Here is a 14,016-nt window from a genome sequence, read left to right as displayed (position 1 = left end):
CTCTGAGACAAGTCTTTCCAGTTTCAATCTGTTTCTGAACATGGGCGTGGTCTTACTGATCCCCAGTCAAGAAACTTTGTTCTGAATTTACTTAGAAACTGTAGGGATTACATTTTAGACCAGTTTATTTATGCAATTGTCGTTGACATCACGTGGAGAATTTAGCGCATTTCTGACATTATTCTGTAGCTTTTTAACATTTTATTTTAGAAGTTCTATTCAGTAGAATAGAAATATCCTACTGAAATATTCAGTAGAAATCTGTCCCGCATATAGTATAGCTACCTAGAGTATCCTGGAGGTTTGACAGGGTGTATGAATTGCAGATAACTCCAGACTTTTTACTGTCAATAATTACAATTAAACACTTATTTTAAACTCACTTTCTCCTTCTACTAAGAGCAGCTAGTGATAGAAATGGACTAAGAAGTAAAGCTTGTTTCTAAATCACTGAAGAGCAAGTCGGGGCAGGAGGGGCAAAAAGCGCCCTGAGCTCAATTTTGGAGTTGACCTTTTATACCCATCTTTTAAGTCATCATAAGCAATATCAAGGAAAAGGATTTATTAACTTGTTGCATGTTTAAGGTCCTGTTAGAATATAAACTTAATGTCTGTTATTTGAGCTGTCACTGTGCATTGTCTTATTTGGGAGGGGGTGTGATTGGGGACTTAGGTTTAAAAAAATCCATTAAGTAAGAATTATATCTTTAGTAGTTGCTTTGGTTTTTATATTCCTGGTTATGATCTTGTAAATTCCTTATTCTGATTTTCTCTTAAATGAGGCCCTGTGTGGGGTTAGAGTTGGCCCTCTTGTTAAGAAGATGATGCTTCCTCTGTCTTTAATTCATTCATCTGTTCAATAGGAGATATAGTTTGGTGATTTCTAATCTAAACCATTCTCCTTTGTGTAGCCACACATGACAATTTATTGCTGAGGATTTAGTTTGGTTATTGGAACTTTGCTAAAGTTAACAACTTGAGTTACAACGGCATCTACAATTTTAGTTAAAATGCTGGTGTAATCTGGATTTACCCAGGCTGCATAGATCTGCAAAGAGTAGTGTGAAGATACTCAGACAGCTGCGTCAGAAGAATGCCCTTCATCTCAAATTCTTTCAAATTCTTCTTTCTCTTTTGCATTTGCGTTTTTGATGTTTACTTTTAAATAGGGACGACTGGCATCTATGCCACTTGACAGCATGAACTCTTGCTTTCTCCTCCCGACTTCTTGTTACGCTCGGATAATTCTGGTGGTGGCACTCTTCATTTCCTGGTCATAGCTATCACTGTACCAAGAAGATGAAACTTTCACCTCTTTCTTTTTGACAAATGTATTATGTGCCAACACCGTGCCATTGAGGGTGTAGTTGGGAATGCAGAGAGGATTGAGGCACAGTTCTTCCTTACACAGAGACAGTTTGAATTGTGTGCTCCTGGCAGCGAAAGATAAAGTACAAAATGCTGGGAATAATTTTTAAATACGAGCATCCAGAGAATTTTTATAGAGTAAGAAAATTTTTCAGAAAGTTGACCTAGAACTTGCTGTGAGGATGGGGTCTAGAGAACTCATCGATGACAAGGAGTGATGTTGATGAGGGTACCAGAGGAGGGGAAAGCCTTGAAGACTGTGGATCCGTGAAGCACCTTCAGGGAAGTTGTATTGAATCTTTAGGTGAATCGAAGAGGGTCGTTAAGATTTCAGTATAGTCTTTCTATCCATGACCATGGGCTCTCTCTCCAGTTCTTTTTTGCAGGCCTTTTAAAATACCCTCAGCTGGTAAATAATCCACCTGCAGTGCAAGACACCTAGGTTCAGTCCCTGGGTTGGGAAGATCCCTGGAGAAGGGAACGGCTACCCACTCCAGTATTCTGGCCTAGAGAATTCCATGGACTGTATAGTCCTTGGGGTTGCAAAGAGTTGGGCACCACTGAGGGACTTTCACTTTTTTCCACAAAGTTTTATAATTTTTAGGGTTTTTTCTCTGTCTTTTGCATGCAACAGTTCCACCTGATTGGTTGCAGTAGGTTTGTCTTTACTTATTCTGTTCAGAACTCTTGTTGAGTACTTCTTGAGTGAGGATTTCTTAGTTCTTGAAAATCCCAAAGCTTTTCTTTGAATGTTGCTTCTTCAGTATTCTTGGTCTTTTTTGTCCTGGAAACTCACCAACTCATTCTACCTTTTGTGTATCTTAACCAGTCTTCTATATTTTCTAACCTTTATTTCTAGATTCTTGTCTGGTTTACTTTTCTTGTCTTTGATTATGTCTACTTTTCTATTTAACTCATCTTAAATTTTTTTTCTCCCTTTAATAGTTATGTTTTTTGCTCTTATCGAGTCTAGTTCTGTTTAAGAAGAACAAATAACAAGGATGTGTGTGTGTGTGTGTGTATGTGTCTGTGAGTGAGATGTTTGTCACTTTTTTCATGACCTTAGTCATTTTAGCTGTAGATTTTAAAAAATCTCCTTTATAGGTTTCTGTTATCTGGGATTCATTGTTCTGTGTGTTCTGATTCTCAGTGCGTTGATCAAGTATTGTACACACGTGATTCTTGGAGTTCCTTCACGTGGAGTTATTTTCCAGAGATCGATCGATCTCTGTGTGTTACGCACTGTAGATGTGTTTTTTGAAATAGTTGGTGTGTGCTTTATCCAGGTGTCCATTGCCAGTGCAATTTAAATTTTATACTCATCCCTCACCAGGATCCCCAACATGGAATCTCCTGGGAATTTTCTCTCCTGCCCCAGTGCAGGGTACAGGGATTGGGTTTTCATTTCTCTTGACACCACCCCAGCCTTCTCCTCAGACAAGACTACCTTTTGCCTCTGTGGGCAGGTGGGTAGACGTTTTCTCCTCCAGCAGGACTGATGGTACAGCTTTTCCAGACTCCTAGCTTTACACTGGAATTTGAATTTCATTCTCCACGTTTTATGTGCTGAAGGCCATGTTTCATATGCCATTGTGAACATTAAAGCCTCAACTTGTAGAGTCTGGATCTGGCCTAGGATGTGATTTTCCAGAGTTCCCACGATACAACCTGTAGTTCATAATTTTGCCTTAATTTTTTGCTCTTGGAGTTACTGTTTTTATTCTTTTTATTTCAGCTGTGTTTTAAAATGTGGATATTATATTTTATCTCACAATATTGTGTGTTCATAATTTTGGTTGGGGTTGAGGAAAGATAATGCTTATTTTAGCATTATCTTAAATGGATGTATTTAAGACCAAATATTCGTTTGGTATATATTAATATTGGAGCCATTTACTTAATGCATTCTGTCATTATTTACAAAAGTCTTTTTGTTTTTTTTTGAATTTTCAGGTATAGAATAATGTCCTCCAGAAACACTGATACTTTTACCTTCATAAGTTATGCTTGAACTTTTTATATCTCCCTTTGTTTTGTTAATTGCTCTAGTTAATCCATCCAGTGAGCATTTCTGTTTTGTTTCTTTCTTTTATTTGAATTTGGTACTTTTAAGAAGGATTTTTTTCAAATGTTCTAAAGCAGTTAGCTTATCATAGCATAACTTAAATATCTAAGTTTGTATATTCACTTAATAAGAAATTATAGTGTAATTATTATATATAATGTCACCAAAATATCATTTTAGGAGTGAATTACAAAAGTAATGCAAAAAATAAATACACAAATGAAATATTTTTTAATTAGCTTATTGTTTTAAATCAAGATTTTCATTCTTCCGGATTGTCTCTCATGGTATCCTCACTCTTTTGCTGTATTTGCCTAAGTGTTCCAGTGACTGAGTACTAATTATTAGCAGACTTGTAATAGCCACAAGTAGCACCCTGCCTCTACCCCGCCGTATAAGGATAGATGGAACTTACAAAGGAACATTTACATGTGAGAGATGAAATCTGTTCGTTTCACCTCTATTTTTAACTGCTCATTTCTGTAGTAATGTTCTGTTGCATTGTGCCATCTATAGTGTTGTATTGGAGAACGAAATGCAACCCACTCCAGTATTCTTGCCTGGAAAATCCCATAGATGGAGGAGCCTTGCAGGCTGCAGTCCATGGGGGTCTCAGAGTCAGACACAACTGAGCGACTTCACTTTCTTTCATAGTCCTGTATGTGGGTAGTTAATATTGTGTTGTGGTTATTGTCTTCACAATACCAGACAGAAAAACTCTCATCAAGCAGATAATATGCATATTTTACTCAGTTCTGTAACATGTTGGTAAAACACTTTGGTGCCACAAAGCTTTGCCCTTTGCGACTAGATTTGATGTTTCTATAGTTTAGAAGTTAAATTTCATTTCTCGCTTCCCATACAATTTAGTTATCTTGTTCTGCTTATGGGCTGTGATACTTGTTACTATTTGTGCATGTTGTGTTTTGTGTGTGTTTAAATAATTCCAGTCAGCTTCTGGTCAGATACATGAACTCAAATTTCAGAGCTGAAACTTTGTAGTAGAAAGCCACAAGATTAAGAGAAAGCTTGTTGCTTACAACTGGTAAATTCTACTAGTTTGTTTTTGGAAATCTTTTTCCACGTATTTAGCCTTAAAGAGAGAGTCTACCTTTTGTTTCACTTGTACCCCTATATAAGACTTAGGTGTTGGGCACCTGTATTGGATATTGGCTAAGAGTTCAGCTTTGGAATCAGATCGACCTGAGGTTGAATCTTAATTCTTTTGTTTAATAATCTATATTTGCCTTTACAATAAATTTTTAAAAGTTATTTTCTTCCTCTGCGAGGTGACTATGATATACCTACCTCACAGGACCTTTGTGAGGATTAAATAGGCTGGTATTTGTGAAGCACTTTGTTTAGTGCCTGACACAAGAAAAGTGCTTAAGAATTGGTAGCTGTATTTGTTGCTGTTTATTTAATTCAAAGGTAGTAAACAAATTTACTCTTTGGTGACTTGGCCAGCTTTATTATCTAGGAAAGGCTTAGAGATTAGCTTTAGGAAACCTATCTAGATGTGTTTCATACTCGATAATTGGGGAGTAGTTATCTTTTGAAAATAATCCTCCCAATTTTTACAGTATGGATTAACCTACAGTTAAATGTATAATATACAGAGTTAGAAGAAAACGCAAAACTCTGGAACAGTTTTTTTTTTTCCCTCCTAAATTAAGCCTGTATCTTAATAGCTTGGTTTCCTTATAAATACGTTTTTAAGGGTTTTAGACGTTAAGACATATTTGCAAATTCTTGACCAGTTATAATGTCAGTACAGTAGACATTGTGTTAATAGCAGAAAGAGTTAAGTTGAAAGTGTGGAGACTTGGGTTTGAGGCCTGGCTTCGCTATTGGCTACGTACATTTGTCCTTGGTCAGGTAAAAAGCCCCCTATGTCTAAATTCTAATCTCTACTGTGGTGCTTGTGACCTGACGTACCTCACTTAGTTGCTCAGAAAAGCAGGTGACATAATTATGTCAGGACTGTGTAGGAAGTACAGAGGGCTATCTAGAATAAGGATAAATATTATCTCAGTTTTCACTTTATTTTTGTTTACCTACATCTTTTCAAAGAACAGTGTTGATGTTTTATGAATTCTTGGTATTTTAAATTCATACTCCTGCTTAATGAGTCATATTTTTGTGACCAGAGGCATTTTGGTAACTTTTTTCTTGAATTATGAGATGGCCTATTATCCCAAAGGTGAAGAAGGTTTTCAATCATTCCCCAAATAGCCAGAAAATCATTTCTGGATAAACTTTTTTTTTTCCACCAGAAAGTGTAACTGTAGCTCTAGAAACTATTTTCAGTCTGCTCAGAACTGATCACCTCCATTAAGCCTTTGATGAACTCTACCTGGTTTTACTTAATTTGCATTCCATCTGCATTTATGCATGTAGTTTGCGGTATATTGGTTTATATTTTGAGTGTTTCTGTGAGTCATTTTGTGTCTTCCTCATGTGACCTGGTCTTGCTTCCTCAGCTAGCCCGGAGTTTCCTCAAGGGTGAAGACAGTTGTCCTTCCCCTTTCTTCACTGTAAATTCCTGATAGAGGATACTGTGCATACATTGCTTTCTTACTAGTTGTGTTTAGGTAAAACTTTCAAGAACAGTAATACCAGTTGGCCTAAGTATGCATCTGCAGAAATTTTATTTGTCTACTATAGTGTATGCCTATTTAAAGACAAAAGGCATCAAAATAGTATACTTCTTGATTTAAAAAAATACAGTATTTAAGCTGCCATGTATTTCAACTAGGACTAAGTTTTCTTTTGCTTTTGCAAACCATTCTGTTAAATGTATTTGGCCCAAAGAAATCTAATAAATCTCATTAAGTAGTTTGATTTTTTGATAGTAAATCATGTTTTAGGAAATGTGGTAATTGTATTGTTAATAACCACAGTTTTAAATGATTCTTTACCAAAAAAAGGATTTTGCCTTTTATAAAAGAAAGACTTTCATAAAAGGCATAATTTTATAGCCACAGTTATTTCTCATTTTTCAATTAAATTCATTTATTAAGTTAATAATTTTTATTGTTTCTCATGTAAACCTTGATATGGAGGAGACTTATTCTTACAGTAAATTTCCTAATTTATTTGGAATTGACTGTTTTTGAAAAAAAGAAATTCTTTATATTTGCATTAATCAGAGCTTTCTCTAGGATAAGATAAAATTGTCTTTTTCCTTGCACTTAAAGAATTTTGCTAAATATGTTTTCTTCCAAATGAGTATTTGCATTTTAGTTTTCAGATTTTTTTCTCTAAAACCAATTTTCACTCTTCCGTCTACTTTAGGAATGTCATTGTCTGCTGGATCCTCTCCTCTTCATTCCCCCAAGATCACTCCACATACTTCTCCTGCCCCCAGAAGAAGAAGCCACACTCCAAATCCAGCAAATTATATGGTGCCTTCTAGTGCCTCTACGCCCGGGAATAATCCTGTTTCTCAGACACCATCTTCTGGTCAAGTGATCCAAAAGGAAACCGTTGGTGGGACGACGTACTTTTATACAGACACGACTCCAGCACCTTTGAGTGGAATGGTGCGTGTGCTTTAAACAAGGGAGAAGAGAGGGCCCTTAGAGCAGCTCCTTATTAATGAGAGAGACAAGGAGGTTACCCCCTCTTGTATCTTTTTACTGTGATGTGGAAAGGTAACTCATTTCTAACTCAGATGATAATTCTAATCTCCTCTTATTTCTTCAAAGTAATCTGTTTCTACAGTAATAAAACCTCTTGGGTTTGCATTCGCTTCTCCAGGGGATCTTCCTGACCTAGGGATTAAACCCAGGTCTCCTGCACTGTAGGCAGATTCTTTACCATCTGAGCCCCCCAGGGAATCCCAATAATAACTCTAGGTTTGGACAAATCTGGTTGTATATTCACACTCTAGTTTAATACTTTACAGCACGTCTTGCTGTAGGGATCCCCTAGTACTTGTGCCAGCTGTGATTGCCATTTGCTGACACTTGTTTGTAAGTGTAGGTAGACTCACCTCTGGTGAGAAGTTAGAGAAGTCGATGGTTTCTTAACAGTAGTGACTGAAAGCAAACTGATGGTCAACACTTGCCAGGTGAGGCAGTGATTTAATAGCTGGAACTCTGGGTGATGGAGCACATGGCAATAGGAGGCCTCCAATGTGGGTCACTCACTGGTCGAAGGAGGAGTTCCGGGAGCCCTGGTTAGAGGTAGGCAAAGGGCCACCAAGGACTGCAGTGAGAAGGGGGGAGCGGGCAGAGAGGGAAGGTCATGTTCCATAAGGTGTACCTTTGCAGTTTTGTAATTTTGTCCATGTTCAGAAATTATTTACCCATAGAAAAGTAAGTAGTAGATGAAGCTCTCATGAATAAGAATGCCAGATTCCATTAAAAGATGAAAGATGGTCTATACCGTAAACATTGGACAAAATCATAGCTGATAGGCTTATATGAAAAGTGTATTTGGATTTTAGTAAGCAAGCAGATTTTGATCCCGTAAATTAAATTAATGATTTATTTTTGGTTGATTACATTTCATATTTTACTGAAAGACAGTTTGAGTGGAAAGAGAACAGATTTTTATTTTTCCTCTTTTAAGAGTCCTAGTTCTGCCTTCGTGTTGTGACTCTTGAATCTTAGTGTCTCTGAGACTGATCCCCCAACTGTAAGTGACCACCGTCTGAGAAATAAATGTGAAAACATTTATGGAAATACTTGTGAATCATGTGAAATGCTTTCTAAAAAATAATTAAGCAGCTAATAGTTTTTTGTTCTGTTTTTGTTTTTGGTCAGAGATCTTTCAAAAATTATCACAGAACAGCTTGCCGAGCAGAAGGTCAAATAATTGAGGTAGAGTAGAGACTTTCCTTGGTTCTTTCAAGTAAGAATTCCATCAATGTTTTGCTTTTGGGGAGGGGGTTATTATATTTTGTAATTACATACATTTTTATTTTATCACATTTGTAGAAAAAAGTTCAGTTTAACCTATAAAGAGATTCTTTTGTAACAAAACTGTCTCAGCTGTTTCTGTGGATATTATACATGGCACATTTTCACAATGTTTTTACCCTTCACACAGCTCTTAAAAATACACTCTTGGTAAACCTGAGGTAGTTCAGCCCAACTGTACTACCTGATGTAAGGAAACCACGGCCAGGGAAAGGAGGCGCTGTTCTCCTTGCAGGTGTAGTTAAAGGAAACCTTTCAAGTATTGCAAAACCACTTCCTGCTTGAGATCCAGAGCAGAACAATCATCTGAGGGCAGCGGAAATCAGCTGAATTCATTTTTAAAAGAGAAAAAAAGGGTTTGTTTCAGCTTTAAATATGAAAGGATAAAATAGAAGATATTTTAGGGTGTACTTTGATTTTGTGCTGTGGACCAGTGAAGGGAAGGAGAGGCAGAGGAAGATGGGAAGAAAGCAGGGTGGTGGGAAGAGCCCAGATGAAAGGATCAAAGACATGAGGCTGGCAGTAGAGTTTAGTGGCTTTGTTGTAGTTCGATTGGAAGGTACATACTCTGTCGCATCCTTCTGTTCACCTCCACTGCTGACCCAGAGGATGCTGGTCCTCTTTCCTGTTCTAGTCTGAGGTGTTAACAAGCATCTAGATAACAACTTTGTTCAGTTTGGCTGCAGGAGACCCTTCCAGAGGGCAGTTCTCTGGGCGGCCAGGGCAGAGTTACTCCATGCTCTGACTGTTCCCAAGCACCTTTAGTATCTACTTTCTTCTTCTCTTCCAATTACCGTTTAAAAATACTTCCAAAAAACTACTTGTGCCTCTCATTGGAGGTAAAATTTTACCATATCTGAAGAAATGTCTCCTTTCTTATTAGAGTTTAAAAAATAGATTATTCCAATAAAGATTTTAAAACTGAATTCATTTAGAAAGTGTGCTGATAATAGCTATTCTCTGAGTGAATTCTCTTTAATTCACTGTCATATAAAGATTAAAAGTATCAATTTATCATTGTCATTTAAAGATTAGAACTTTATCACAGTAATGATAAAGCTTATCAGTTGAGAAAAATTGATCATTCTATTTTCCCCTTCCCTATCTCTTAGGTATTTCCTAACTACCACATCTATCCTCCAACTGCACCTCACGTTGCTTATATGCAGCCAAAAGCGAATGCACCTTCCTTCTTCATGGCTGATGAACTGCGACAGGTATGCTTTCAGAGTTCAGAGTGGAAACACTTGATGTCTGTCATTCTTTAGCAAAGAACTGGAGAAACAACAGAGCTCCTTTCAAATCGTATTATTTAATTAGATATGCTGTACTGAAGCAGGTAGAGTTTATGAATTCTAATTGATGTATTTATTTAAGGAAACGTGTTTTTCAAGACAATTGCAGGTAATACAAAACATAGAATAGCTATTTAAATGGACCACCATTTTGCACCTCACATCCTGTGCATTGAAAAGCCTTTGAAGTGTGTAAAATAATTTAAATGATTTCTGATCTCTAAACAGATTTTTGCTAATATCTGTAGTTGTTAGCTAATAAATAATTTGGCCTAGAAAAGAACATTTTAAGAAAGCTCAAAATTTTCTACAAAGTAGGTTTTATAAAATAATTTAATTTTGTTGTTGTTAAACAGGTATTATTTAATATGTAGGATTTTATTTTACTCTTAAATCCTCAGAAATGTTTTTATTTCAGAATATTGTTTGTGGAGTGAACTATTGACCACAGATCTAGCTGTAGGCTCTGGGTTGTGACACTGCTACTTGAAACCAGCTAGAGTTATGGGCAGGTCTACCTGGGACTGGAATTTAGACATTTTACCAGTATTGGAAATGTTATTTCATTATATTAGTATTGAAAAGTGCACATGCCAGAACTATTAATGGTTATGGTAGTCAGTTACAATAAAAAGTCCATATTTCAGAAGCTGTGTTTAGATGTAAATGAACTTATTTTCTTTTCTTAGGAGCTGATAAACAGACATTTAATAACAATGGCTCAAATTGATCAAGCTGATATGCCAGGTAAAATGCAAGTTGATTGATCCTTCCTTTTAAAGGAGAGTATAATCCTTACGTAGTCCCACAGTTTTTATGCTTTAAGCCAGCTAATTAATTACTCTTTAATGAATATATTTGTTTGAAATCTAGTTAAGAATTGCAAGATGCCATTGGTCATCTAGAGTTTTTCAAATAATTCTACATGTGACAAGATTCTAGTTTATCCAAAAAATAGGCAGTTTTAGAATTTCCACTGTGATTTATCTCACTGTGTACTAGAATGTTATCTTTTGAAACCTGACAAAGTATAGGTACTTAAGTAGGAGTGATTGTTGTAGTTATTATTGAGACTGTGGCATGCCCCTGTACTAAGGCTTTCTGTGTGTAAGTTTTTTCTTTGCAAAGCTCCTGTGGTGTACTTGCTAATATTATCACCTCTGTTTCGCTTGTGAGGAAACTGAAGGTAACAGCCGGGTTAAGTAGCTTGCCTCTAAGGTCAGTGACTAGTAATTGTCTGACCAAATCAGGGTTTAAACCTATATTCTTTTTGGCTGAATTGTAGTGTTTCTCAGAGAGCATTAAAATCTCTTTCCCTAGCTTATTCTGTAAAGGCAAGATTAAATGTGGTTTATTTTAGCAAAACTTTATAAATAATACAGCAGGAATACATTTACTGTAGCAGTAGTCTCAGTATGCTGCTGCTGCTGCTAAGTCGTTTCAGTCGTGTCCGACTCTGTATGACCCCATAGATGGCAACCTACCAGGCTCCCCGGTCCCTGGGATTCTCCAGGCAAGAACACTGCAGTGGGTTGCCATTTCCTTCTCCAATGCATGAAAGTGAAAAGTGAAAGTGAAGTTGCTCAGTCATGTCTGACCCTCAGCGACCCCATGGACTGCAGCCATCCAGGCTGCTCCGTCCATGGGATTTTCCAGGCAAGAGTACTGGAGTGGGGTGCCATTGCCTTCTCTGAATCTCAGTATACCTGGTTGTAATCAAGGACTCAGCACAGTCACCTGTGTATCTTCTTGACTGCTAAAGAATTCAAAGGAGTATGTCTGGTTGTTATGTTTCAAGACTGATCTTTTCCCCTTTAGATGGGCAGGAAACTTTTCTGTCATGGCCTTTGAAATGTTCATATTAGAATTTTCCTTATTATCAAGCATTGTCTTTGAGGCCCTAGTCAGGGTAAAAAATAAAAAATAAATAAAATGAAGATGCTATTTACAGTAGTTTCAGAGAATCAATACCTAGAAATAAATACAATAAAAGATATGTAACATCTCAGTGAGGGAGATTTACTGCTGCTGCTGCTACTGCTGCTAAGTTGCTTCAGTCGTGTCCGACTCTGTGCAGTCCCATAGACGGCAGCCTACCAGGCTCCCCCGTTGCTGGGATTCTCCAGGCAAGATAATGCATGAAAGTGAGGGTAAATATATAGAGTGAAATACTATACTCATGAATAGGAAGACATAATGATAATCAATTTTTGTAATCTATAGATTCAGGACAATTTTAGTCAAAGCACATGAGTTATTTTTACTCACAGTACTAACACCTGCTTCATGTTCCAAGAGTTTAATTGTTAAGGAAGGGTTCAATCCCATAAGACCACACCTGCCTCAGAGGTCAGCTGAAATGGGGTACCTAAGCTGCTCAAACTTCTGTCTGGGCAACTACAAATTTGGGGGTTTCTACTGGATGCCCTCAGGTTTAGTAATAAGCTGGGATGACTCACAGAACTCAGGAAGACACTGTATGAACTATTACTGGCTTATTGTAAAGGGTACAACTCAGGGAACAGCCACACGCAAGAGACATGTGGGGGCTGGGTATGGGGGTGGGGACCTCCTTGCCCTCCCCAGTGTGCCACCCTCTCAGTGCCGCATCGTGCCCACCAACTGTGAGCTCTCTGAATCCCGCTGCTGAGGAGTCTTTATGGATGTTTTGTTGTCGGGGCATGTTGGTTACATCTTTGGCTCTTGGCAGTTAATTCAGTCTTCAGCTTTTCTCCCGTCCCTGAAAGGTTGGGAGATTGGCTGAAAGTTCCACTTCTAATCAAGGTTTGGTCTTTGTGTCTTTCTTTTTTTTAAATTATATTGAACATAACAGAGCTTTTCATAGTATATGATAGAATTTATCAGAAAGTGAAGGTCGAAGACTCCCTGCAACACTCTGAAGATTGTGATTAGGGTTCTGGTGTGTGGGGAGGGCAGGCTTGGCTTGAGTCTGTAGTCCCTGCAGTGGTGTGGTAATGGCACTGGGCTAGACAGATTAACTACTGGAACAGGCTAGGGAGAAGTGACACAGATGGCTGGAAAGCACTGGGAAAAATGGTTTTCTTTATGGTAGAAGATTGTATTATTACAGTTGTATCATCTCAAACCACATGCAAAAACTGACTCCAGATAGATTAAGATGTCTAAAACAAAATGTGTAATATCTCTAAATGATAATACAAAGCTTTAAAACTCATGCTATGAAATATATATGAATAAATTTAATGTTTCAGTAGGGAAAGATTTCCTATACTGGAGGCAAAGTTTGTTGACTCTTCAAATACTGATAAATTTTATTGAATTACAGTTAAAAACAACCCAAAGATATCTATAGTAGAGAAAAAGCTTAGAAGATGTTTACATGTTTGACAAAGAAAAGAAAATTAAAGCCACAAATTAGTAAGAGCCTTAAAAACAAAACTGAAAAGTGGCCAAAAATAGGAATAGGCATTTCAAGAAAGTGGAAATTTATACAACCAAAAATTATGAAGAAACGTTGAACATCACTGATGATTAGGGAAAGACAAATAAGATACCATTGGAAAGTTTAATATTGATAAGTGATAATCCAAATTGTTTCTAAGAGCTGAGAAACAAGAGTTGTGCTGTTACCAAAGATAAATATTTTTGAGTTCATGAAATCTAGTTCTTTTGTTGTGTTATGTCTATTTTTATTGATTGTGAGACTGGTGTGCCCTATAGAATGGACACACTATGAATCTTGACACTCTTCTAGAATACAGAGTGTTTGATATCAGTCGTTTGTGAATTTGGTTTCTTCTTTATTTCTTTGAGATCTGAGAGATTTATGAGTGTCTGCAAGCTAAAGTCATCTTCTTATGAATTACTCTAGCAGTCCCAACAGAAGTTGACAGCTACCATAGCCTGTTTCCTCTAGAACCACTGCCACCACCCAACCGGATACAGAAATCAAGTAATTTTGGATACATTACATCCTGCTACAAAGCTGTAAATAGCAAAGATGATCTGCCTTATTGCCTTCGGAGGATACATGGTAAGGAAGATAATTTATCCTCTTTTAGGAGCATATTATTGAGGCTGAGATTATTCAGGTATTCCTGAATGAGTTTTTTTAATTAACATGAATTTAAAGGATAATAAATACATTTATCGTTTCATTTGGAAATTAGTATCTCATAAGGGATATATTCAGTACCCCACTCCAGTACTCTTGCCTGGCAAATCCCATGGATGGAGGAGCCTGGAAGGCTGCAGTCCATGGGGTCGCTAAGAGTCGGACACGACTGAGCGACTTCACTTTCACTTTTCACTTTCCTGCATTGGAGAAGGAAATGGCAGCCCACTCCAGTGTTCTTGCCTGGAGAATCCCAGGGACAGG

General features: G+C 37.3%; 1 protein-coding gene across 10 annotated transcripts in view; it reads left to right on the top strand.

Moving 5' to 3' along the window:
• The window catches only part of PAN3 (poly(A) specific ribonuclease subunit PAN3), a 123,083-nt gene that overhangs the window by 84,473 nt on the left and 24,594 nt on the right, over window positions 1-14,016 (top strand). For 7 of the 10 annotated variants that reach the window (XR_009739991.1, XR_009739990.1, XM_061434883.1 and 4 more), the window contains 5 exons: window positions 6,731-6,978; window positions 8,206-8,262; window positions 9,474-9,578; window positions 10,346-10,403; window positions 13,510-13,671. Coding sequence is in view for 8 of the 10 variants with exons in the window: in XM_061434883.1 (XP_061290867.1) it covers window positions 6,731-6,978; window positions 8,206-8,262; window positions 9,474-9,578; window positions 10,346-10,403; window positions 13,510-13,671 (630 nt within the window). In the remaining 2 variants the exon portion in view is untranslated. The remainder of the gene's footprint in view (window positions 1-6,730; window positions 6,979-8,205; window positions 8,263-9,473; window positions 9,579-10,345; window positions 10,404-13,509; window positions 13,672-14,016) is intronic. The other 3 variants (XM_061434876.1, XM_061434880.1, XM_061434881.1) reach the window with 1 other exon arrangement.

The sequence above is a fragment of the Bos javanicus genome, chromosome 12 (assembly GCF_032452875.1).
Source record: "Bos javanicus breed banteng chromosome 12, ARS-OSU_banteng_1.0, whole genome shotgun sequence".
Classification (NCBI taxonomy): domain Eukaryota; kingdom Metazoa; phylum Chordata; class Mammalia; order Artiodactyla; family Bovidae; genus Bos; species Bos javanicus.
Note: the sequence above shows the minus strand (reverse complement) of the source record. Positions and strands in the feature narration are given on the sequence as shown.